A 23,682-nucleotide genomic window follows, 5' to 3' on the forward strand; every position below is an offset into this window, starting at 1 on the left:
ATCTGCCTTTACATAAAGGGGGTGCTGTCGATTCTGTCCTGTTGAAAGTGCTTTGGGGAAATTATTCAGGTATGCCCAACTCCCACACAGAAGAATTTAGAGATGGTAAATTCTTCTTGAGATAGCACCACTGAGTTACTTAAGTAATGCTTAAGAGCAGTGTTTATAATGAGTTATTGGCGTTTTCAGCAGGTTCTGCAGACTCCCCTCTGTATCTCCCTAGTCCAAGTGCCTCTGCAGGGCTGCTAATCACGGGTGTGTAATATCACTAGGAATGCACCGTGCCCATTTTTCCTCACTGACTCTTTTGTAGCCTCTTCAGCATGGTCAGAACGCATGGGGGATAATTCTGACACAGTAGATACTGGCTGGCAGAGAAAGCTAGAACAGGACCTTCACACCTCAGGAAGGAGTTGTATCCAACGTGACATGTACCCTCCACTTGGAATTCATGTCGTTTTAAGCTCCTAAAAAAATACAGTAATAATGATGGCTAACTGCTTAACTTTTTTTTTTTTTTTTTTTTACCCATTTGAAATCTGAACGTGAGTTTCCTTCCTGGGAATGCTTTGTGATTTCCTGCATGGCCCAGCTGTCTGATAACTGTAAGTTACCAGTGTTTGTCCTTCTGGTCTGAGCACGCTGTATAAGTGCTTGCTTATGACGATTGTCACACCTTTGGTAATGGGATTCTAGTGAAAATGGGATTCTAGTGAAAAAGGTGAACGGTCATTTCCAGATGCATCTTGCATAGCAGAATTGCCAATGAGTGGATTGCCAACTCCTTTGGAATTCTTTTCTGGAATAAAAATACTCCAGAAATACTGTCTCCCCCTGCAGCCAACAACTAGAAATTTTGTGCTGTAAAAGAGGAGTGGGGTGGGAATTTGTGTACTGTGACAAAACACTGCTCGGACTGCTTACTAGCATATTCTGGATAATACGCTGGTCATTTTACAAATGGCTTTTAGGTTGAATTATGAAGGGGTGATTGGATTTGAGCCTTTCCTTATTTATAGGTTTTCATGGGGTGGTGAGCTTCATAGTATCCAAGTACCACACCAATGTTAAACAGAAGGTAAGTTTTGCCTCTGGTATCCTGATAAAATAATCTGAATTACATGTCTCGTGTCTGAAATGAGGAGTGGAGCACGGTTAGGAAGAGAACTAAGAGAATTAAGGCGACTGATGAAACACACTTCTGATGCAAGAGTTCTGGAACACCCGTCAGTAAGGGAGGCTGCTTCATCACTTGTGCCTGAGTTAGTAAGGATCTTCCATCAGAACCAAGCTACCTTTATTTCCAGGACGGTGAAGCTCATCACCTGTGTATTTCCTGCTGGACGCCTGAAGAGTGGTATTGACTGGTATTAGTTTGCATGGTCCAAATGATTATGAAAGGGATCCAGGGGACATTAATCTCTGTCCACCTCTGCTGCATCACATAAGGGAAAGAGCTTTGACACTAATCAAATAGTCTGGGGTTCATTACGTGTGGTCTTTAATTTCCCAGTCTTCAGTAGATGGTTCAGCAATTGTTAAATCTGACTTCTGGTGTGGAACCAGATCACAAACACAAGGGCGAGATCATTCAGCAGACCAAGCTGCTCAGCCCGCTAACCCGGGTCAAATACATCCTTACAGACACGGATGCGCTGCCTTCACAATCACACTTGAGTGTCGTCCATCCGCTCTGTACTTAAAACTTCCCACACGGAGCCTGTGTGGATCCTGTTTTCCCGGATTTTCTCCCTTAATGGCTGAAGAAGTGATGGGATTCTTAGGAGACTGAGAGAGGCAGAGGCGAGGTGCTCGACCCACCTCAAAATCGGGATGGGGGGGGGTGTGTGCGCTGCTGTGCAGTAATGTCTCTAGTGCTACTGATCCTTTGCTAAGAGATCTCACAGGTCTGCAGGTCCTTGAGAGGGCCTGAGCGCCGAGAGTGCTCGAGGCCATTCCTGTTTGAGGAAAATATCTTCCCTCTCCTGCAAGGAGGCTGACTGCAGCCTGGGACGGGAATGGAGCTCCTGCGGGAACCTAAGGATGCTGTAGCTGAGCATCTCCTCTTTGAAATTTTGTAGCTCCGTAGCCATTTTTGTCAGACTGCAGGTGTCCGTATTGTATTGAACAGAATATTGGGCAGTATTGAGCGGAAATAGTTGGTTATTTCATTCACTTAAAGTGTTTGAAATGCAGTGAGCCTGTAAGCATTATTCCTGTATCTCGGAAGGCTCTCACTCTGGATTAGTCAGGGGAGTGCAAAACAGAAGAACATGAAGACGGTAAGCAGCTCGAGGCCGGCACGTTACCAGAAAAAGAGGTCCTCTCCTGAACATACTTGAGTTGCTTTTCCTGCTGGAGCGGCAGGAACCCTACAGAAAAACGGTGACATTTCCAAGCAAAGAGGTGCTTGGCCTGGTGCAGCCGTATGGCGTTACACCACCAGACTTGCCAGTGAAGCCGGCAGAGGTGGCTGTCCCTACCTGTCCTCATTGCTACAGCACGAACCCCAGCCCCGCAGCCCTTCTGTCTGTCCAACCTGTCTTGCACCAGTCCGTGCTTTTGAGGCACCTTCCATCCTGCTCCAGGGGCAGTGGGAGAAAATAGGGGAACCAACCCCCTCAGCTGACACAGAGGGATGATGGTGCAAGCCTTAAATAGCCTCGGGGCGGGGATTATCTGTTTAGCCCAATGGAGAATGATGAGACATCTGGGGCCAGTGCGAGCCAGCTGAAGGCACGGGTGGGTACCTCCAAACAAATGGGTTTAGGTACGGCAACTTCAACACCCCAAAAGCTTCTTGTTGCCGTTAACTGGAGCTGACTCAGTGAGAGGTGCGTGCTGTCTCCGCCATGACTGTCGGGATCTAAGCAGATTGCAGTTGCTGTCAACATTAAAAAGAAATTATAAAAGCAGAATGAGCCACGCACCAGAGGTGATGGCAGTCTGTTGTGTCAGGGTCTGCAGCACCTGATGACCCACCCGGTTTGCTGTTCTCCATCCCACATTTCACATCCCACCTTGCTCAGTATAGTTGCCCTTTGTTCAGCAGACAGTCGAGGTTAGTTTCTCCTGATGCAGTGGCTTATTAAAAGGTGTTAACGTGATCTTCATTCAGTCCTGTATGGTTCTTACTCTTTGGTTTTTGCTTTGATCGCCTTTTTTTCTACTTGCTTCTTAATAAATTCTTGCACCGTTACTGCTCATGCAATTCTTTAGTTCTTTTCAATAAGACCTGGAGAGCGAGCTTTCTCTGCAGCCTGCAAAACTGGGAAGCAGCGGGCTGCTGGCCAGGGGTTTCCAGCAGCTGGAAATACAGGGGAAGAGAGGGAGAAATCTTTGTTTCTACCTGAGGTGTTTCTCTTTATCCCTGCTTTCCCTTCTGCAGGCACGTAATGGACAGTCAACGGGCAACTAGAAAATTCTCTCGGACTTGTCTCTTCTGCTCTGGCTTTTCAGCTCCTGTTGCTGGGGTAACCGCAGTCCCAAATCGCTTCCTGAGGCTCTGGCGATGCTGTGCAGTGCACCACAGGCAAGCAGCATCCGAGGAAATGCACCGGCGGGGAGTGGGGATTAGCTAGCAACAAAGCAGGGCTGGCCACGGGCAAGGGGCTGAGGGACAGCGGGAACTGCCGTGGCTGTACAGCCCTTTCCCAGGCTGAAATGGACTGGCGAATGCAGTAGTGAAGTATCGATGGTGATGCTCAGTGAGGAGCACAAAGGTTAGAAATTGTTCCTGGTGCCAGCTCGGAGAGGCTGCAAACTCTCACAGCACCAGCCGTCAGGCGCCAGCAGCATCAAAGGTCTGCTCCAGCCTCTGCGTATCCGTCACTACAGGGCGATAATGGAGTTTGGGACTTTGCACCAAACTACTGTAACTTAGTAAAATGCTGCTGTCTTCCGAAACTCAAACTGGTTTGCAACAGAGAAGAACTGCTGATTTCCAACAGGTGATGGCAACTGCTGCCTTGATAGAGCGGGAGACCATAATCCAGGTGTCAGCTCCAATGTTTCACAGATAGTGTCTTCCTGGTCCTAAAATTTCACCTCTGCTTGTAAATTCTTTACGGTAAGGGTAGTGAGGTGCTGGAACAGGTTGCCCAGGGATGTTTTGGATGCCCCATCCCTGGAAGTGTTCAAGGCCAGGCTGGATGGGGCTTTGAGCAACCTGGGCTAGTGGGAGGTGTCCCTGCCCCTGGTGGTGGGGGGGTTGGAACTAGGTGGTCTTTAAGGTCCCTTCCAACCCAAACCTTTCTCTGATTCTGTGTGTAACCCCCTGCAAAGCTCTGCTGGTGACCCATGCTGATCGCCATGTTGGGATCAGCCTGCTCTGCCTGATGATCCCAGCGTGTTCCTGTCTGACCGTCACTAGCTGTTTTAAACAGCAAATAGACGCAAATCCTACTCTTTCAGTGTAAAGCAACACCTCTGAGGGTGATAGCTGTACCTCTGCCCACAGCTCTACAGCAAAGGAGCCCAAGCAGCCCTTCACTTAAATCACCAATAACGCAAACAGCCTTCCAGCAGGAAGAGTGGGTGCGAGGGAGGGATTTCCTAGAAGCTTCCCCAAATCCACTGCAAGGTCTCTAGTCCCCTCTCTGGGCATCCCCGGGATATCTGAGACGACCTCCCCTCCCTCGCTCACCTCGCTGAGCCTCTGCTGCCCGTGTGCCGGGCAGGAGCAGGAAGGCCCCGCTTGGCTCAGACTCTCCAGCAAGAAAATTATTAGGCTTAAAAGCCTCGACGGCCAGGTTAACCTCTTCTGTAAACCACTCCCTCGTCTCAGAGTGATTTGGTGATGCTGTCGTACACCACTGGGCTCTTGGATTTTTATCCCAACATTGATCCGTATTTGTACAGGGACACCTTGCAAAGGCACCTCCCTCTGGGTAAGTTTCTGCTGTGTCACCCCAGCGACTGAAGGTTTTCAAGGTAAATTTCTCTCATCTCCTTGCCAGTGATCCTTTACTTATCTTCTATTCCTTGTTCTTTCCCAAAGCTGCCCCCATTGGAAGGTCTGAGTCCACTTGACGAAGTTGATGAACTGAATTTAAGTAGATTTGTGTTTTCGCAGTGTTTAGGTAATATTTTGAATGGGGAAAGTGTTCGCTTGTCTCTACAAGGTCAAGTTTTGCTTGTGGGGATGCTTTTTTTCCTCCAGCAACGACTAGCAAAGCACCTGGATTTTGTTAGCTGAGGGGATAAACTTCTTCCATGAGCTCCCTCTCACTCCTCATCCTCTTTCTCAGTATTTTCCATGTGTTTGCGCGGTTCTGGTTTGGATCAGACACAAAGGTGACTCCATGGCACTTAGCCAATGTAACGTGTGGCAGGCACTTGTGCTGCGCTACTTGTGCGCTGCCACAGACCTGTCACCTCACCCAGACCTTCCTGGTGTCCCACAGGCTGGATGAAAACCATGAAGCTTGGTGTGAGGGCTTTGGTCCCACTCACTGGTGATGCTCCACGGGGAATCTTTTCCTGCTACCTTTCGGTATGATGTTTCCCTTAGGTTTCTCTTCACGGGATCAAAGCTGTCCCTAGGAACACATACAGTATGTAGAGCACCACATATTTACCAGTTCAATGAGTAAAAGAGCGCGTTTTGTTTGCCTCCCGAGTACGTGACTGTTGCTGTTTTGCAGAAACACAATGAGGTCCAAGGAAAGCCAGACAGGACTGTGCAGTGAGGCTGCTGGAAAACTGGGAATCCAGCTCAGGTATCCTCTATCTCAAGATGCCGCCTGATCTATGGTCTGTTGGGAAAGCTGCCTGCTGTCCTTTGAAATCTCAGATAAACTGAAAAGAAAAAAAAAAAAAAAAGGACATGTACTCCTAAACCACTCGCATCATACAAATATCTAAAGTTTAGTGTGTCCCCCCCCTTTGTTAATGGCTTGTTTAAAGTTTCCCTCTTTACTTAAGCCTGAGTTTGATTTGTTTCACAGACTTTGCTTTTGCTGCTCCTCTCTCTCTCCATCGCAGGGAACACAAGAGCCTTAAACCATCGAGGAGTGTCGTCAGGCGCCTGCCAGCCCCGGGTGTCTGTGGCGATGACGAGCATGTCATTACACCTAACTGTCATCATGGCAAATAGTGCTTTTAACGTGCATTAAAGCACATAAATAAAAAGAGGAAAATATTTGAAGCTTTTCAGAGTGATAACTTGTACTGCCTCGGAGGGGTTTGAGACTATAAATATTTTTTGACAAGTCTTGTTCTTTTCTTACAATACTTGGCGGTGCTGTGCAATACGCTTCCCCTTCTTCCCAAGTGGGATAAAATACCGCATCAAATAAAGCAGTTTGCCCCATGCTCCCTCTCCAGCAAGAGTTCATCTTCTGGACTTTGGGATTTCAGCAGCCTTAGCCAAACAAATGGGATGTGTGAGGGAACCGTACTTTGGATGAAGGAGAATTCGGCATTTTTAGCTGTTTACACAATGGTTGTTTCATGGTCAAGTGAAAAGCTTCCCTTCCCACCACCCAAGGCGCCTGATTTCTGCAAGCGTGATGGGTGCCTGCGTGGGAGCTTGAGCTGGTTTTAGTAAAGCCCCCAGTACCACCAGTAAGCGTGCATTGTAACCAGTTACCGCTCCTGCGCGTCACGCGTGCCTTTTCTGTGCTACAAACGAGAGGACGCATCTGCTTTCTCCGTGTTTATTGTGTTACACTGAAGCAAAACGGCACGTAGTTATTTGCAATTATTAGCTGATGATTTCACCACGTCTAAGGAATACAAGGAAAAGCAATTAAATAGTTCGGGACTCGGTTACCACTGAAGGGAGGCTCAGGCCATGCGACAGGACAGGATGAGGGCAGTGCCGTAGAAAACCCGCTCCTTGGGGCAGCAGCCTGCCTCAGCTGGATGAGCAGCACAGGAGCTAGTGAGCTCCCTACTGATGTCCTCTCCTGGGAATGTGGCCAGAGAAATTTGCTGGGAGTAACACCGTGAAATCCACGTGCTGGAGAAGTTCATCCCTGCCCAGAGGGACCCAGTGGTGACCACATTGAGCACTGACATCCCTTGTGCTGAAAGTTGCTCCAAGAAACCTCTCCCCAGGTTGAGGAACTCCGCTGGCTCGTGCAGGATGGGACTTTCCGCGTGTCTTTCTCAGACATTAGTCTTTCCCATAAATCACTTTCCCCATTGTTTTTATTCAAACATGAAATAACACCCACACCTCTTAAATAATGACCGCTGCAAAGTCCCTGCAGATGCTTAAAAATGGTCTCCTGGTCGTCGTTCATGAGGATGGAGAGGTGGTAACTGAGATAAATTGCTGCTGGTACCTCTCTGGGCTGGTGCTGCTGGAAGGAACAAGTCTTTCTCTCAGGAACAGCAAGCTCAAAGTCATCATCTTAAAATGCAGTCTTCAAGGCCGGTGGCCAGAGGAACCCACCTGGAGCACCGAAGCTGCAAAGCACATCAGGATTTGTTGGTTGACTTTGATGTATTTGCAGGTTTTATTTAACCGTAGAAACTCAGTTTGCTAAGGAAATTATTGACATTGATATCTACATTATATAAGCCTTTTTCTTGCCTTTTATTTTTTAGTTTTTCATTCTTCCAACTGTGGCTGGAGGCCCAAAAGCAGCAAATCAGTGCTGGTGAGATGTATGAAGAGCCTGGATGTTGCACATCCTCACCAGCCCGCCTCTTTGTAGACATTGTTCAGGTGAGTACAGATTTCATTGGTCACCTTCTCAAAGGAAGCTTTGCAGTCTCCACCAAATTTCTCCTCCATCAGTTGCAAGATAATGTCACAGATAATCTAAACAAGGAGAAGGGAAGAAACAACCAGTGTGAACTTTCCTCCACATTAGAGGTGTAAGAATAAAATGTATATTTCAGTTGGGGTTCTTGGAGGGCAGAAAGTGGGTAAAAGAACAATTCAGCAGCATATAGACCATTCAAGGCCAGGCTGGATGGGGCTTTGAGCAGCCTGGTCTAGTGGGAGGTGTCCCTGCCCATGGCAGGGGGGTTGGAACTAGATGATCTTTAAGGTCCCTTCCAACCCAAACCATTCCATGATTCTACGATTCTACGATTCTATGATATAGCATGCACAGCCCATAATAGGTCATGGAAAATTAGGTGCATTATAGAATTCACCAAAAAAATGCAGTCACCGTGGCTGGTTTTTTTAACTATCTTGTATCTAGTTAATGTTGACTGCACCCGTCACTTAAGGACAGCTGTACAGAAACAGTTCACTTGGTCCATTTACTGCAATCCTTCTCCTGGCAGTGGGCTGTCCCAAATGCTTAGAGGCCTTGAGGAAGCTCGTGTTGGACACCTATGGAATACATGGCTTGGGGACTAAGTTTCTTCCTAATCCTTCCTGCTTATTAGCTGTCTAGCACTCTGTAGCAATGAGGGTTCTGTGTCTTTACAATTGCTAGGTAGGTGGTATACTTTGAATTGTCAGCTCCTTTTCTGTGAAGCATTTATTATTTTGTGTGCATCTTTACCCTGAAAAAGTCTTTTTAGGATCTCTCCAGGCAGAAATCCTCGCTTATTCTCCCACTTATTGAAAACTGGGCCCACTGCTTTGGAAACCACCTTCCTGGTGCCTGAGTGACCTTTCCTAGAAGGTGCCTCTTTGCATTTTGTGCTGTGTAAGGCACATAAAATAGTTGTAAATTAAGTCTGCTAGTGACCTTAGGTGGGCTTGGGCAAGTCATTTGATCCCGTATTTATTATCCGTGTTTGTTTAGTGATGGCAATGCTGTTGATGATGAGCAACAGCTCAATAACAGCTGGTTTAGTTGTCCTAGAAAAGCTCAGTTCCTGTTACTAGACAAAAATAGGCATCAAGGACTGAAGTCCAGTGTTAAGCTGCTTTTCTGTATCTTGTTGCTAAATGACAAGCATGGGAATGACAACTCATGGGCAGCTCTGCAGCTCCCACCTGAGCAGACCCGCCTGCATCGCATTGCCACATAGCCTTCTTCCCAACAGCTGCCAGATCTCTCATTCCTGCTGTCTTCCACCATCAACTGTCTCACCTTCCACCATCTCCGCTCTCCAGAGCATATGTGTGTTTATATTTATATATACAAAGCCTGTTTTCCTCAAAGGGGAAGACATCCTCCCATCAAAATTCCAGACGCTGAGAAGAGGGCTGCTGGCTCACCCTAAAATTTTTGGGGTCAATCTTCAGCTGGGTGGCATGTTTCTTGCCAAGCGGGTTCACTATGCCAAGAAAAGCCTCAGAGTTGTCCAGGTGTTGCACCATGTCGTTGATGGCGGTGAAAACCTTCTTGCCGTGGCCCCTGACCTGATCCGACTGTTTCATCTCTTCAGCAGAGTCCATGCCTTTGAAGTGTGCAAAGTAGGACTTGGTGTCTGGGTGCTCAGTAAACATCCTGTTGAGAAATGAGAGATGTCCTAATTTGTGGACAAAGGCATCAATGCAGATATGGCTTCACATTCCAGGCCTTGTCTCATGCATTTATTGCCCTTTTTCCTTCTCTTTAATAGAACAGACTCCTCTTTCCCCTGCATTTCTTGATTCTCCTTTGCCCTTCCCATCTGTGCACAGCCCCTGTGCCCACGGCAGCCTCTCCCCTCCCTTGCCTCTCCCCAGGGCACTCCTCTTTGCTCACTCAGCGTTAAAACCTACCTATCCTGAATTTATTCCGCTGCTTCTAAAGTAAACCATTCCTCATGTGGGCTCGGTGTTAGGGGGAGCTAAAATCCACAGAGAAGTGGGAGCGCGTTCACATGGGGTGAGTATTCCCAAAGATGTTCTGGACAGCAGATATGTCCACTGTGCTCTCGGTGGGTGTTTTCATGGAGAAACCCCACTTTTGGTTTTGTTAATTAACACCTTCCTAGAGTCCATCCCAAAGCTTTCTTGCTGCCTGTGGTGGATTGTTTTTTTGTTTATTCAGAAGTAATACAACTCGATGCCACTTGTAAAGGAATTGCCTTTTATAATACATCAATTACAGTCATCTTGGTTAATCTCTTAAAAAAGCAGTTTACTCCATTGGGTAAACCAGTTATCCACCTGAAATAGCAATAGCAAAATCCAGACTGCATTTCACAGAGTCACAGAATGGTTGGGCTTGAAGGGACCTTTGGAGGTCATCTGGTCAACCCCCCCTGGTCATGCTGGTTGCCCAGAACCATGTTCAGACAGCTTTTGAATATCTCTATGGACGGAGACTCTACAACCCCTCTGGGAAACCCGTGCCAGTGCTCAGTCGCCCTCACAGTGAAAAACTGTCTTTCAGTTTGTGCCCATTGCCTCTGGTCCTCTCACTGGGCACCACTGAGAAGAGCCTGACCCTGTCTTCTTTGTACCCTCCCTTCAGGTTTTTATACACATTGATAAGATCATCCTGAGCCTTCTCTTCTCCAGGCTGAACAATCCCAGCTCTCTCAGACTGTCCTCATAGGAGAGATGCTCCAGTCCCTTCATCATCTTCATGGCTCTTTGTTGTACTCTTCCCAGTATGCCCACGTCTCTTTTGTACTGGGGAGCCCAGAATTTGTCTAAAGGCACGGGTGGGGCTGTAGAACACTAAGGCAAAGTCTTCTAGAGTAAATTACCCTGGGGAGCCAAGCCACTGGTGCTACTAGCATTTTTTATAGCTGTGTTTCTGACCCTAACTGTCCTCAGATTGCGTAGACTGCAGAAGGAAAGAGCAGTACGTAACACACTTTGAGGCTGATACAGACACATGGTGTGATATACAAGAAAGCCGGAGGGAGTGGTAAAGGTATGATAACCACAACTAGTATTTGGACTGATCAGTGCATATGGAGGTGATGTGAGTCACAGCCGAGAGAGGGATAAGTGAAAGGTGAACAGAAGAAACTTCTGTCTTATGGAAGAGGAGAGGAAAACAGAGTGAAAACTAAGAGAGGAAAGCCCGCAGGAAGGGTACAATACAATGAAACTGATGGGCTCTGGACTGGGAAGGCTGAAGGAGAATCAGAAGAGAAATATTGAGGACGCGCAAGTTAAAAAAAACTCATTAAAGCTATTTACAGGAAAAGGGTGAGAGGGAAATAGGGCCCATGCTTTGTTCCCATTCTCTTTCCTACCACTTCCTTTCCTTTACCTTAAATGGGTGAAGAAATTGTTCTTGTCTCTTCTTTTTTTCCCACCCCGTTCCGTCTTTCCTTTTACTTTTATTTGTGTGGATCTCTCCTTCCTCCCTGAGGTGGGATAAACCACAGCAAACCAAAATGTTCCCAGCAAGGGCTGCATGAAACACATCAAGACATGCTCCTAGGTGGTAACTCCATGCTTCTTGCTGTTCCTCCTTCAACTCTCTGGGGTAGCAGCGGGATGGGCTCTTTCCTTACCTGACCAGCACAGTTGTCCCGTTGTCCTCAGCATCCACATATATCTTCTCCCAGGCGCCACGGGCACTTTGCACCTCTGCTTCAGAGAATGACATGGTGGAGGAGATGGCTGCAACAAAGGACACAGTGGGAAGGAGAAGGTCAGGGAGGTCCTGGTGAGGTGATTCTGCTCCGGTTCTCTCCTCGGGGCTCTCTAAATACTGCCCTGGGGATTTAGGAGATCTTGAACAGACTCTTTGTCTCTGTTACCCCTCGGTCACATTTCTTCAGGCTTTAAGGCTGCCTAATCACTTTTAATCAGGAAAGAAACCAACCACGTGAGGAGGGAGGACTAGCACTCTCACTGTGGTGTCAGGTGCCAGAGCAAAGATCTCGCTGTCTGAGGAGAAAAAAGAAAAAAGGGGTTTTCAGTGGGGAAGAAAAAGATCGGCTCTCCCCCCCCCTCACCCCTGCCAAGGCCAGTGTTTGGCTTCTCTTTCCCAAGAGCGATCCTTGCCTGAACACTAATTTTCCTGGTTTGTTTCCGAGAGTGCTGCTGTGGGCACCGTGGTGCCCGGCCATCCCCTCTTCCCAGCACTTCTTGCTCCTTCAGTCCAAAGATCCCGTTTTCCAGCTCCAGAAACTCTCTCCAGTCCTGCTTTCATGCCACGTTCACCGCTTTCCCCACAGCCCTCTGGTTTAGCAGGGGCTCATCCCACGCTGCTCCCTGCCTCGGGAGCGTGCCATGTCATTTTAGCACAGGAGATAAATGGGTGCAGGACACCCAGGCTGGAAGCACAGGCAATTTGCTACCCTAATCCTCCTGGCTTGCAGCCGGAATCTCTGCCCTATCCATAAGCCCTACCTGCCTGGAAGGGAGAAAGAGATAAGGGGCAGGAGAAGGGCCGGTGTGGAGCTGCAGACAGCGCGTAGGGGCCCGTTATTGTCACCGTCACTTGGAACCGGAGGCAAAAAAAAAATCTTGGATTATCCGCGCGGCGCCTGAGCTTAACCTCTGCCAGGAATGTTCTGGTTAAGTCCAAAGCACGCACACGAAATAAGGGCTAAGGGGCTTGAGGAACCGCTGCAGCTGCTGGACGCCGAGCGCAGACAAAACCTCGTATTGTTTGAGATGGTTTAGAGGAGGGAAGGAACAGGCGCGAGGCAGAAATGTGCGGCACGGCGAGCAAAACCAGACAGATACCCCGGGGCAGAAGGAAAGGGGTGTTCGCAACCTCACAGAGACTGATCGGGCTTGGTGGTGTTAGGTCCCACCGCTGCTGAGGGATGCCTCAAATGACTTCACTGAAACGAAATCCCTCCTTCCCTCCCTCTCCCTTTCCACCACAGCAAACAAAGAGAGGTCTGATACCAAGGTCTGTGCAGCCTTCTGTTTTCTCATCCCAAAATCTTCAGAAAAATGTCCCAGATTTCAGGAGAGCTTCAGGGGGGGAACACAAGCACGCTACGCTGCTGGGACTGCTGCCTCTTTGAAGGCAAACTCAAAGGAGGGGAGCACTGGTCAGCCGGGCCCAGCCACCAGCACAGGGACACAGAAGAAGGAGCGAGGACGGCACCGCAGGACCTGGTGGTTCCCAGGCCTTGGGAGCCAAAATTGGATCTCAGTGGGGAAAGCACCAAGTTTTTGGCTGAGAGCAGAATGCGCATCAGGTGCATGTCATGGGTGGCCTGGGAGCTCCTGAAGAAAAAGCGACACTAACTTTAGCCAAAGGGAAAGGTTCTTAGGCAGGTTTGGAGCTTGGAGGTAGAGTTGATTTTTCTTCAGGATGTGAATGCGGACAATTACTTGCTTGCAACTTTTCCTCCTCTCTGTAGGTGTCATGTTCTCCTTGCAGATCCTGGTGCACCCTGACTTGCCGTGGACGTTTGTGGGAGAAGCTGGAGCCTGGAGGTGAGCCAAGGTCTCTGGCCTGAGTTGTGGTAGCAATGCACATTGCTCAAGGATGAGTCTTACCTCTTGGCATTCTTAGTCTTTTCTTCTTCATCTCCCTTGTTCGCCCTTCGTTTCCCTCCCCTTTGGTGTCCATTTGCAGCAGTTCACAATCAAACCTCAGCTTCCCTAGGGGACTTCTCCTCTGCTCTCCCCAACCCCATCTGTGACACTGCAGTACGAAGGTGCTCATTCACTTGATATATTGTCAGACATCCTGTCATGGTCCAAAAAATACCCATTTTGAGTTGGGAAATTTCAATCAAATGAATTTATTGCCAAATAACTAACCAACCAACACTTAGACACCTCTCTTCCCTCCATCCTGGTCCCTCACCCCTGTGACGCAGGTTATACCCCGGCCCTTTGGTGACACCATGGATGGTGCAGGAGCTGGGGGCTGGTGCGTGGGGGTCCCTTTGCTCTTGCTGCTCCTTGTGCCCTACTCAACTGCTCTGGCATTTGCTCCTCCACCGGTCACTGGCCTTTTGGGTGCTACACCTGCCCTGGCCTTGTCTCTCCTTTTTCAGCATTCACTGCCCTTTCTTAAATGTGTTTCCACAGAAGCACCACAAACTCACCTGCTTTGTCCAGTTTTGGGGTGCAATGGGTCAGTTTTGTCTGTTGCTGAGCCGGCTGTGAGTGGCCCAGGGCAGTCCCTGGCCTCCTGCTGCACAGATGAAACAATGATGCCCTCAAGCATGTCACCCGGCTCTCTGTGACACACTTCTCTATTCTTTCCTTTCACCTTCTGGTGTTACTTCTACTGTTTTGGAAAATTATATTCCATTTCCCGCCTGCACAATTTGCCGAGTCCTCCCTGCCAGGTGAGCGCAGTGATACCTGATAAAGTTCTGACATCTCTAATAGGGTTATATGCATCTGTTACTGTACTTCTGGGGTCTCCAGAGTTTTAAACAAAAAATCTCCAGAAGCCTATTTTTTTTGTCCTCAAAATGGTATTGCTGTGAAAAATGGTATTGCTGTGAAAAAACACTCCCCCGCACACCCCAGGGGAAGAGGATGCGTGCTTGGCTTATTTCTTTTTCCTCTTGCATGGTTTGTTTTCTTTAATATCACAAAGGAAGTGAGTGCTCTTAAGTGTAATTTCTGCTGAATGGGGAGGAATATTTTCTAATGGGGGTGCTGGGCAGCTTGCAGACAGCCTTGGCCAGGGACGGGACACTCCTTGGCAGGCAGGGCCAAGCTGGGGGGCAGAAAGCGCTGGGAAATCCCAAGCAGGGAGCACAGCCACGATATTTCGGGCTGCACACGGCGGCCAAGCTTTTCCTGGCTCTGTCCCCAGCCGGGGAAGCAGAGGACATGCCTCCCCCTTGTTACGTCCCAGTCCGACTACGTTTGGTCCGGGAGTGGTTCGGGCTGATTCCGAGCGCGAGATTCAGACGCAAAGAAGGTCAGATGCCGGTCACTGCAGATTTATTGTTATTCCCCAGCAATAGTGACTGTGACGAGCGATGGAGTAAAGAAGGAAGTAAAGAAAAGGCAGAAAAGAGAGACGCAGTATTACGGAGCACAGCAAGAGTATAGTCACCACCACAGGCCCGCTGGCGTCTCGACGGTCCTTGAAGTTCAAAGGCGTCCCGTAGTTCTCAAGCGACGGTGTTGAGGGTCCCCATTGTAGTCTGGCATGGCACTAGTTTATAGTCCCTGTCGGCTTGTAGTTCGATCAGTCAGCACGCAGGTGGTCTTGGCTCGGCCAATCATCGTTTGACGCAGTTGCTGGGTGAGATTTTCCTGCCCCTGTTGCTTTGATTTAGCAAAGTCATCATGCCACGATGAATCCGGGGTACCCTTGGTTGGCATGTACACCACGCAGGCAGCAGCGGGCAAACTTCCAGACATCCTGTTGGTCTGCCAAAAGTCTGCACCAGCTTCCCTTCGGCCCGTAGGTGTCAAACCCAACAGGAAACCTTGCAAACCTCCTGACAGCTTGCAGAAAATTAAGCAAGCTTTGAGACAATTATTTTTATGTTCCAGTCTCTGACATCACAGTGGGGTGGGGAAACGGCAGCGGTTCTGCGAAGTGAGATTTGTTTCCTTTCCATTTCCCATAAATCACGTGCTTTAGGCAGAAGGCAGCTGTCAGGCTCCGGCAACAGGAATGGACAGCATCTTCTACGTGCCCAGCTACTTAGGACCTAGCAGCGGTGACTCCCTGCGGAGCTCCTTGATGCCCCTGTCACAAGTACTGCAAAGCTGCCCATGTTTTCTTCTTCAAAGTTTGTGATCTGTTATTTAAGTTTCATGTTTGATATAAATAAACCACCCTATTTATTACACAACAGGGGTTAATCCCCAGCTCAGCAGACACAGCTGTTGTAGAGGATGGCTGGAAAGGGCTCAGCAGCTATGATATAGCTATAATATATAATATAGCTGTAAAATAGCTGAGCCACTCAGCTCAGTGGTGGTGGAGGCCCCATCCCTGGAGACATTCAAGGCCAGGCTTGATGAGGCTCTGAGCAACCTGATCTAGTTGAAGATATCCCTGCTGACTGCAGGGGGGTTGGACTAGGTGACCTTTAAAGGTCCCTTCCAACCCAACACATTCTATGATTCTATAACTCTTATTTTCCCAACACCCCCGTACTGTCAGACTGAGGTTAGAGCCCCCCATAGCAGGTTTCTCAGATGTTTGGCTTGAGACGCTGACACTCGGTGCTGCTTTTACAAGGATGACAAACACCTGCATCTGCTCCATGCTCAGTATCTCAGGTTATCAACATTACCAGCTCATCAAAATAAGCAAAATTAGGAGCTGCGGTCACAACTGTTGGTGTCGATGTCTGAATGCCAAAGCCCACATAGCATACGGTTGGGAAAGACCTGGGGCAGACGCATGTGGCTTTCCCAGCAGCCACCAGACCGCACTTCTCTCTCCTGTTCAGAGAACGGTGGTGGGCTTGGGTGAAGCTATGCTGCACTTTGCACTGGTGAAAGTGCAAAGTCCGCAAGGTAAGAAAAAAGCAGGAACATTCAGCCTGTTGGAACCTAGCCACCTAGAATGGCCCGTACATAGTTCAGAGAGAAGTACTGTCTGACATGATAGAAATGGACACAGGTTTTTCTGTTGTGAATACTTTTATTGCACAGGTAAGATTTTGAATGCAAAACCAAAGGTGAGGTATTCAAAATAGTTCAGCTTTTATACACCATAGGTCATAGTATCTATACAGATTAATCCTCTAAATGCTTCTTTAATGATTGGCAGCATTAAGTACATGGCTTAGCAGTGATTCTAACGCAGTCATTACACCAAATAAAGATGCCAGCGCTGAGTTTTCATGCTGTGTATCCAGCTAACCAGGTATTTGCATCGGGACAGGCTGGTGTTCAGCAGGGAAACTCTACAGCCTTAGCGAAGGGGAAAAAAATTACTCTACCAAAAAAACCCAGTAAGTGATGCAAAGGCAGTCACCACATCCCACCACCAGACCGAAGCCCAGCCAGTCTCCCCAGGCAATAGCTACTTTGGAGAAAGTCCCTCCCCATTTTTATTGCTGAGCATGAGGTTACAGGGTATGACCCGCCTTGGTCAGTTGGGGTCAGCTGTGCTGGCTGTGTCCTCTCCCAGCCCCTTGCTCCCCCCGCCAGCCTCCTCGCTGCAGGAGCAGAGTGAGAAACAGAGAAGGCCGTGCTGCTGTGCGAGCCCTGTTCAGCTATTACTAAAACACTGGTGTGCTCTCAAGACCGTTTTGGCCATACATCACACAGCAGCGTAAGGGTGGCCACGAAGAAAGTTAACAACTCCACCCCAGGCAGACCCAGCACACTGCAGGATCGCATCCTTTTCTTGGACAAATTTGGGCTTGCGCAGGCCACACTGTGCTGAACTTGTGCACAGGAGGCAAAGAAATGAGCTTTTATAGACATGGAAAATATCAAGCCCAATTCAGAGATGTAGGGCGTATCCACAGATGGACAGAGGTGCTCAGGTAGGGGTGTAAGCACTATTCATATCTGTCATGTTACAATCTGGCATTTGTATTAGCCCAGTTAATGAGATCGCACCACCCAATGGTTTAATGCAAATAACACTCCCGCAGGTTTTGCATACAAGCCCCCAGACTACATTGAGTTACTGCTTCACAGAGTATCTTGACTGGAACACGAGCTCTTTAATTACACGCAATCTATATGAGTGATGTTCTGAAGAAAACTCAAATCCATTGAATGTCACCCCTGGCAGAGTTAAACCTGGACTCCAGATAAAGGGACCTGATATCGGAGGAAGAGAGGATGTAGCTGAAAGAAGACGTCAGGCTAAAAGAAATAGTTATGGGCTGGTATATGTAGAAGTTAGACACCAGTACGGAAGCTCTCTATCAAACACAGATAGAGTACAGATGATTATATTGGTGGTATGAACTACTGTGTTCAGAGATGCAAGGAGCTAAGCCAGAAGGGCAAGAGATAAAGCAGCAGATAAACTTGCTGTCAGATAGAACAGAAAGAGAGGTAGTGGACTGAAAGGGTCGTTGTTGAGGAATAGAAGGAACCAGCGAATCAGACTAGCAAACCGTTTACCTGTGCAAGCAAAAAGCTGGATGATGGATGGACTTTATGGTCCATTTGCCTTCTCTAGTGTAGTAGTTATTGCCTCCCACTAAAGCCATGCTCTCCCTTGAGTTATTGCCCCTGCTGCTCGATGTACTGAGCATTTACACAGCTAAAAAATCTATTATAATTGACCGACTTTGTTTGGAAGTAACATCAGTACATGTGACTTCAAATTCAGTGAGCCCAAATTTAATATCCAGCTTCAGTTCACGTTCCTTCCCCAGCTTTGTGTCTGGCATTGGCACTGTACAGGAGCCAAGCAGTTCCATCCCTTCCTCATCTACGTACTGAGCATCCTGCTTTTCTGTACAATAGAAAGAAAAGCGTACGCTTGTCTGATCTGGTTCTGTTGGGTGTAAAATATGGTGGGCAACTTCATTTATATTCACTGACTCCTCAATTCCCACCAATTTCTTAAAGAGATCTGTGCAGTAAATATAGTCACCAGCTTTTGAGACCCTTAGTTTTAAGGAGTCATGGATAGAAGCATCAAATTTACGAGTTACAGATACACCGTATGTCCGAGCACTGACTCTTGAGGCAATAATGTGTGGATTGACTCCAAATAAAACAGCCCCTTTTGCAATGGCCACTTGGGCCTCCATTGGACAAAGGATATGATACTTGCTAAAGGCCTGCCTGATTGCATCTCTCAAGATGATGCTCGATGCAAAGCCTCCCACAAGCAAAATGTACTGGACCTTGGCCATCTCAGGCTTGTTAAGAATTTCCTTCAAAGAATGAATGATATTTTTGATACTGTAGTCAAAAAAGCTCTTAATTTTCTCATATGTAATCATGATCATCCCATCACACCACACAGCTCCCTGTGCTTTTTTGAAGAAGTGGGGGATGTCCTTCTTGCACATTGCCAATCTGGTCAAGTTGTAGTAGCAATGTATGTAGACCGCCTCCCTGCCAGCAGAGCATTTCTGTAGACTGAAGTTGTACATCATATGTTGTAATTCGGTAGGGTAGGTCTTTACATATTCATCCCATACACCGTCATCAAATATTTCCTTGAGGAAGTCAGTGAAGTTTTCATCTACTCTGTTGCCTCCCCATCCACCTCCAGCTGCCTTGTGTAGCTCCTTCAGGTAATGGTTTTCTTGGATCTCATGTACCGTGATGTCTATTGTGCCACCTACACATGTACACACGCACAGAGAGACATGAAGTTAGCTGGTTTCTTTACAGTACATGAGGTCCTTACTTTCCACTGAATATAATCTCATCTTCTGAACTCCCGGTTCACAAGTGCACTTTTCTGCTGCTTTCTTTTCTCTTCCTCACTCCTCTGCTATTGCCTGCACACCTCTAAATTTCCTAAATTTATGCACTTCTGTTTACAAGCCTAGTCTCTCAAAGATCCTACTGTAATTGCTGATGAGAGCTGGATGCTCTGAGTTGCTTCCTGCACAAGCCAATCTTCTTTCTGATCACAAAAGGACTGTCCTCTCCTGCCTTTTGATAGAGAAGCTCTGAGATAAGATGATCAGTGGTGGTGAGACTCTCAGAAACTTCTGGTCCTCTTGATGCCTTTTCACTATTTGTTCACAATCACCAGACTGCTCTTGACTGGAAACTCACGTTACACCAAAAAAACTTACATGGGGAACTAGAGAAATTACTAAGAAGTGCTCCATCAAATGTTCTTAATGATTTACTCTACAGGGCCTGCTAGCTAATCTCTTTAGTCAATTCATTGGGCACTACACTTGCTTCTACAGAGGAGGCTGTGGGCTCAGGACACACAACAGCATGTGGGTGCATATCAGTGTCTGATGCTGAGACACGGTACAGACTGATCTGTCTTTTCCTCCCATTTTTCTGCCTGCCCTCGGATCTCATTAAGTGAGAAATAAAAATAAAAATCGCATGACAAGCACGGGAGTGGAGTCCAAGCTCTGGGTCCTTTGGGTCCCACTGTGTCAGCCACTGTGAAACAGAAACGCTCTGCTCCCAGCAAAGATGGTACCTGTTAGACAGGGAAAATTTTACCTCCACAGTCAACAACAATATACTGGATCCCAGGGGAGTCTTCAAACTTCTTCTTGTCACTGTTGTCTGCCAAAAACCCTTCCTGTGGAAGCTGTTTGCACCAGAGCGATGCAGCCTCCGGCTCCAGGGCAATAATCAGCTTCTCAGAAATCATGTCAGAGATGAGTCCTGCCTAAAAACACAAGAGAGAAGTGTCAGCTCAAGGAAAGGTAGAGAGATCACCGCTGTACAAACGCCACCTGCTAGGGAGGCTGTTCTCACCCCAGGAGCCCCATGCTGGGGTGGTGGTTCTCCAAAGATAATTTGAGGCAGTGGGATAACCCCTGCTTTTACCTCTTTTGCCGCCAGCCGCATGAACTGCCTGGCAGCAGAGCTCCATATGGCTGGGACAGTAATCACCCAGGTGATCTCCTCCAGGTCACAGACGGTTTGGAAAGAGGCCTCTTGGATGGTTTCTAGGGCATGTTCCTTCAGGTAGCGCAGGCTTTCGGAAAAGACCGTCAGGGCAGGGAGCGTCTTTCCATTGCTGGCTTTCAGTTCCATGCCAGATGTGACTTTCTACAAAAAAAGTCTCAGCATCACACGTGGCCGTCTTAGCAAGAGACTTGTCCCTTTCACTCTGAGCACTGCACAACACACGGCATAGAAGAAGGTCCTGTCTCCAATCCTGAGTAAATTCCCAGCAATGGATCCAGTATTGTGGCGAACTGCAGCCTCGTTGACACAAGTCAGCTACCAAGACGCTTACCCTCGACATCAGTGATTCAATGTGGTTGATAAGTCAGCTGTTCCTCCTGCGCCAAATCTTGTAAATACTCTGTAGATCCTCCTGAACAGCCCTTGGGGAGAATTGTTCTTTCTAAGTGACACCACCATACATTTCCCAGGCATATGGACAGAGACTTCAGACCTTTCTAGTTGCATCTATACTTCTGTGTATGGCATTAAGAAAATATATGCTGGACAAACATGTAGACACGTAAGCCCCTGGTCTGGCACAGTTTCTCTATAATGTGTCCTCTTGGCTTATGTATCTCCGTGAGCGTATGTGAAGCTTGAGGCAGGCAGCTGCTCCAACACTTTTTTAGTTTCTCCCAGGAGACCCAAACTCCCTCCATCAGTCCCTGATTGCCTACTCTGTCCAGAAAGAGTGGGAATTGTTGCCACTACCCAAAGAAGTTTCAGGAGCCAGCCTTCGTGTGTGCTTCCTTTTGTTTTGCTTTGGTAGCCACTAAAATGGTCCTAAATTACAAAGACTATCAATCAACTGCACAATCAGCTCCATCAACATGGGGTCCTTTACAGCCAATGGAGAAAAACAGGCAGGTCCAGGTGCTGCCTAGCTTAAATAACACGCAACCAGGAAAGGCAAGGCGAATCCTATTCTGCAGGTGCAGCCGCTTAAGAGAAAGGGAATCTATACTCATTTTTACTTACGATCTCATTTCCTGTCATTGTTCCTGGCTCAGTTAGGAGAGGGTGATATAAGAAAGCTGTTACATGTGCTCCACAGACACTTTCTATGGAGATTCACCAATAACTACTTATGTGCCTGGGAGCTGGTGCTCCCCTTTCTTGTTTCTGAGCCCTTCTAATGGTTGCCCAGAGAGGTGGTAGAATCTCCATCCTTGGAGATATTCAAAAGCTGACTGGACAACAGTCCTGGGCAACCAGGTCTGTGCAGCCTTGTTTGAGCGGGGAGGTTGGAGCAGATGACCTCCAGAGGTTCCTTCCAACCTCAAACATTCTGTGATTCTGTAATGAAATTTCCCTTAAACATTTTCTTCTTGGGTGCAGAGAAATGGTGTTGAACTTAAACCTCTCTCCAGCCCCCTCTGAAAGTGAGGGAGAAGGCACCACTCCACAGGTGTGTGGAATTTGGATAATGAGATGAAGTCTCTGTGCTCAAAGGGCAATTAAGACTGGCTTTGCAATCTCTTGTGCAACCCAGGGGAGTGAAGGCTTGTCTGGCTATCACAGGATACATAAATAATGGGGTAGTCTTGGGGAGCCAGGACAGCCCTGCTTTTTGTCAGCAGAGACAGTAAAATCAAGATAACGGAGATTTTGTGTAGCTGTTTGTTTCCTCGAGAGGCTACCATGCCCGATAATTGACCTTTGCCTCGCTACCTGTGAAATGCATATTAAAGTTGACACCCCTGTATGTGCTAATGAAGATTTTAGAGATCATGCTAAACGTATATGACTATAGCACTCGTCTCTCCACCCAAATCATACTACATGTCACCTAGGGGAGGGAAACCTTGTAATTTTGGGGATAAAACGATGGAGAAAATGACTGTTAAATTGGGAGAGAAGAAACTTGATACCTGACAGACCAGTCGACGGGCTGTGTTCTCTTCCTCCACCCCAGGCAGGGACGCCTTTCTGGGTAAGCGCTGCGCCTCTCACCCTCTGGTGAATGTTACCCCAGGTTGTTGTACTATCTTCATTTTTGCTGGCAATATTAACCTTAAGTAATTAGCGCTATTGTAGGTAGTGAATTTATCAACGGCAATCTCAAATCTGCGACTGTCGCTCTCAATAAAATAACTAATTTCGATTATTTGTGAATCTGCTTCAGTGAAAGTCCTTTGGTGGGACTCTGGTAGTAAGTCAGTGAAAGTCCTGGGACTCTGACAGACAAATATTGAAACTACAGTCCTTTTAACACGACAAGGTGACACCGTGCCAGACCAGATCATTCCCAGCTTTCCCAGGGAGGGAAGTCTTCACAGAGGCCTCCCACTTACCACCTCCCCCTACACCCAGTTCAGCGCTCATTGCTTAGTGCTGGGGGACGCCAAAGAACAGACACGAGACTATTCAGGGCTGGCCCTGTGCTCTGGGTTATTCCGTCTTTGGGAGGCCCTGTGGGACCCCAGAGCACGGACAAGGAGGCCCTAACGTAGCCTAATGTTTGGCCGAACAAGCAAACCCAGAAAAACCTGTGAGCAATTCTGAACTAGCACAGAGCCTTCAGAGAAAAATGACAGAATGATAGCCACCACGCACTTGAAGGACAGCTAGCCAGCCTTAAATTGGTTTCAGCATACCTTTTTAGGGGGAAGGAGAGACAAGCTAGAGGGAGGTACATAACGTGTTGATCCCGAGGTTGCCCACTTCCTTTGAATCACGGGAAGCTTCACTTGTGCCCTTTCGAGGACTGAGGGCAGCTTTTCAATAAACAAGCATTTGGCCAAGCATTTGGCTTCACCAAAGTATGCAGTCAGGTTGTATTGTCTTTAGATAATGAATAGCATCGTGAAGGAAGGGCCTGTGAAGCCTTTGGCTAATTAAGAAAATAAATCATTTCTTCTTCAGTTCATCAAAATGCCCTTTGATTTCCATTCATTCATCCTCATCAGCCAGATTTACTCAGCCCACTTCACCAACTCCTCTAACCCCCACCCCTCAAATAAACTAACAGCTCTGACTCCCATTAGCAGTAACTATTCCACCTACCTTGTTGTACAGACACATCTTGAAGTTTTGGAAGAAGTACCAGTTGTCAGCTTCATTGGAGGGCAGGCTCTTATACTTCATCACAGCATCGTAGCCAAACTTTCTGAACTCCTGCTTCTGGTCGAACAAGATGCACGTGGGTGTCTTCGGGGTCTTGAGCCCGTGCTCTGTTCCCCAGTACACCTGGCGGATTTGGTCCGTACTTGAAGCAAGGGAAAAACAGTACCCGCTGTAGGACGTGCCAAAATCTATAGCAACGACAAAGACTGACTTGCTGGCCATGGCCGACAGCAGCGCAGAGGTGTGCAGTGCGGGGAGCTACAGAGCAGTAAACAGGTGGGACTGGGGTGAAATTTGAACTGCTCTGGCTGATACTGCAG

At 47.8% G+C, this 23,682-nt stretch overlaps 2 protein-coding genes across 11 annotated transcripts; both read right to left on the reverse strand.

Annotated features, from left to right (window-relative positions):
* Positions 1-487: 487 nt before the first annotated feature.
* Positions 488-15,234, reverse strand: LOC141739648 (cytoglobin-1-like). Of its 10 annotated transcripts, none has more exons than XR_012585765.1 (4): positions 11,079-11,311; positions 9,140-9,371; positions 7,293-7,774; positions 488-5,799 (listed from the first exon to the last, which is right to left on the reverse strand). XR_012585765.1 is itself a non-coding variant. In XM_074577421.1 (4 exons), the coding sequence occupies exons 2-4, from the start codon at positions 11,418-11,420 to the stop codon at positions 7,646-7,648; spliced, it is 456 nt and encodes a 151-aa protein (XP_074433522.1). In that variant the 5' UTR covers positions 11,421-11,434; positions 14,808-15,234; the 3' UTR covers positions 983-7,645. The 10 variants fall into 10 exon arrangements, 8 of the variants coding, with proteins under 8 accessions (XP_074433522.1, XP_074433513.1, XP_074433486.1 ...); XR_012585764.1 differs by having other exon boundaries at positions 983-7,416; positions 7,544-7,774; XM_074577421.1 differs by lacking the exon at positions 11,079-11,311 and adding exons at positions 11,326-11,434; positions 14,808-15,234 and having other exon boundaries at positions 983-7,774.
* A 1,112-nt stretch (positions 15,235-16,346) lies between these two features.
* LOC141739695 (heat shock 70 kDa protein 12B-like) lies at positions 16,347-23,668 on the reverse strand. Its single transcript, XM_074577446.1, has 4 exons — positions 23,303-23,668; positions 20,171-20,395; positions 19,838-20,009; positions 16,347-18,980 (listed from the first exon to the last, which is right to left on the reverse strand). Exons 1-4 carry the CDS (start codon positions 23,582-23,584, stop codon positions 17,938-17,940), a joined length of 1,722 nt encoding a protein of 573 aa, XP_074433547.1. The 5' UTR covers positions 23,585-23,668; the 3' UTR covers positions 16,347-17,937.
* Positions 23,669-23,682: the final 14 nt, after the last annotated feature.

This window comes from Larus michahellis, chromosome 1, assembly GCF_964199755.1.
Source record: "Larus michahellis chromosome 1, bLarMic1.1, whole genome shotgun sequence".
NCBI classification, from domain to species: domain Eukaryota; kingdom Metazoa; phylum Chordata; class Aves; order Charadriiformes; family Laridae; genus Larus; species Larus michahellis.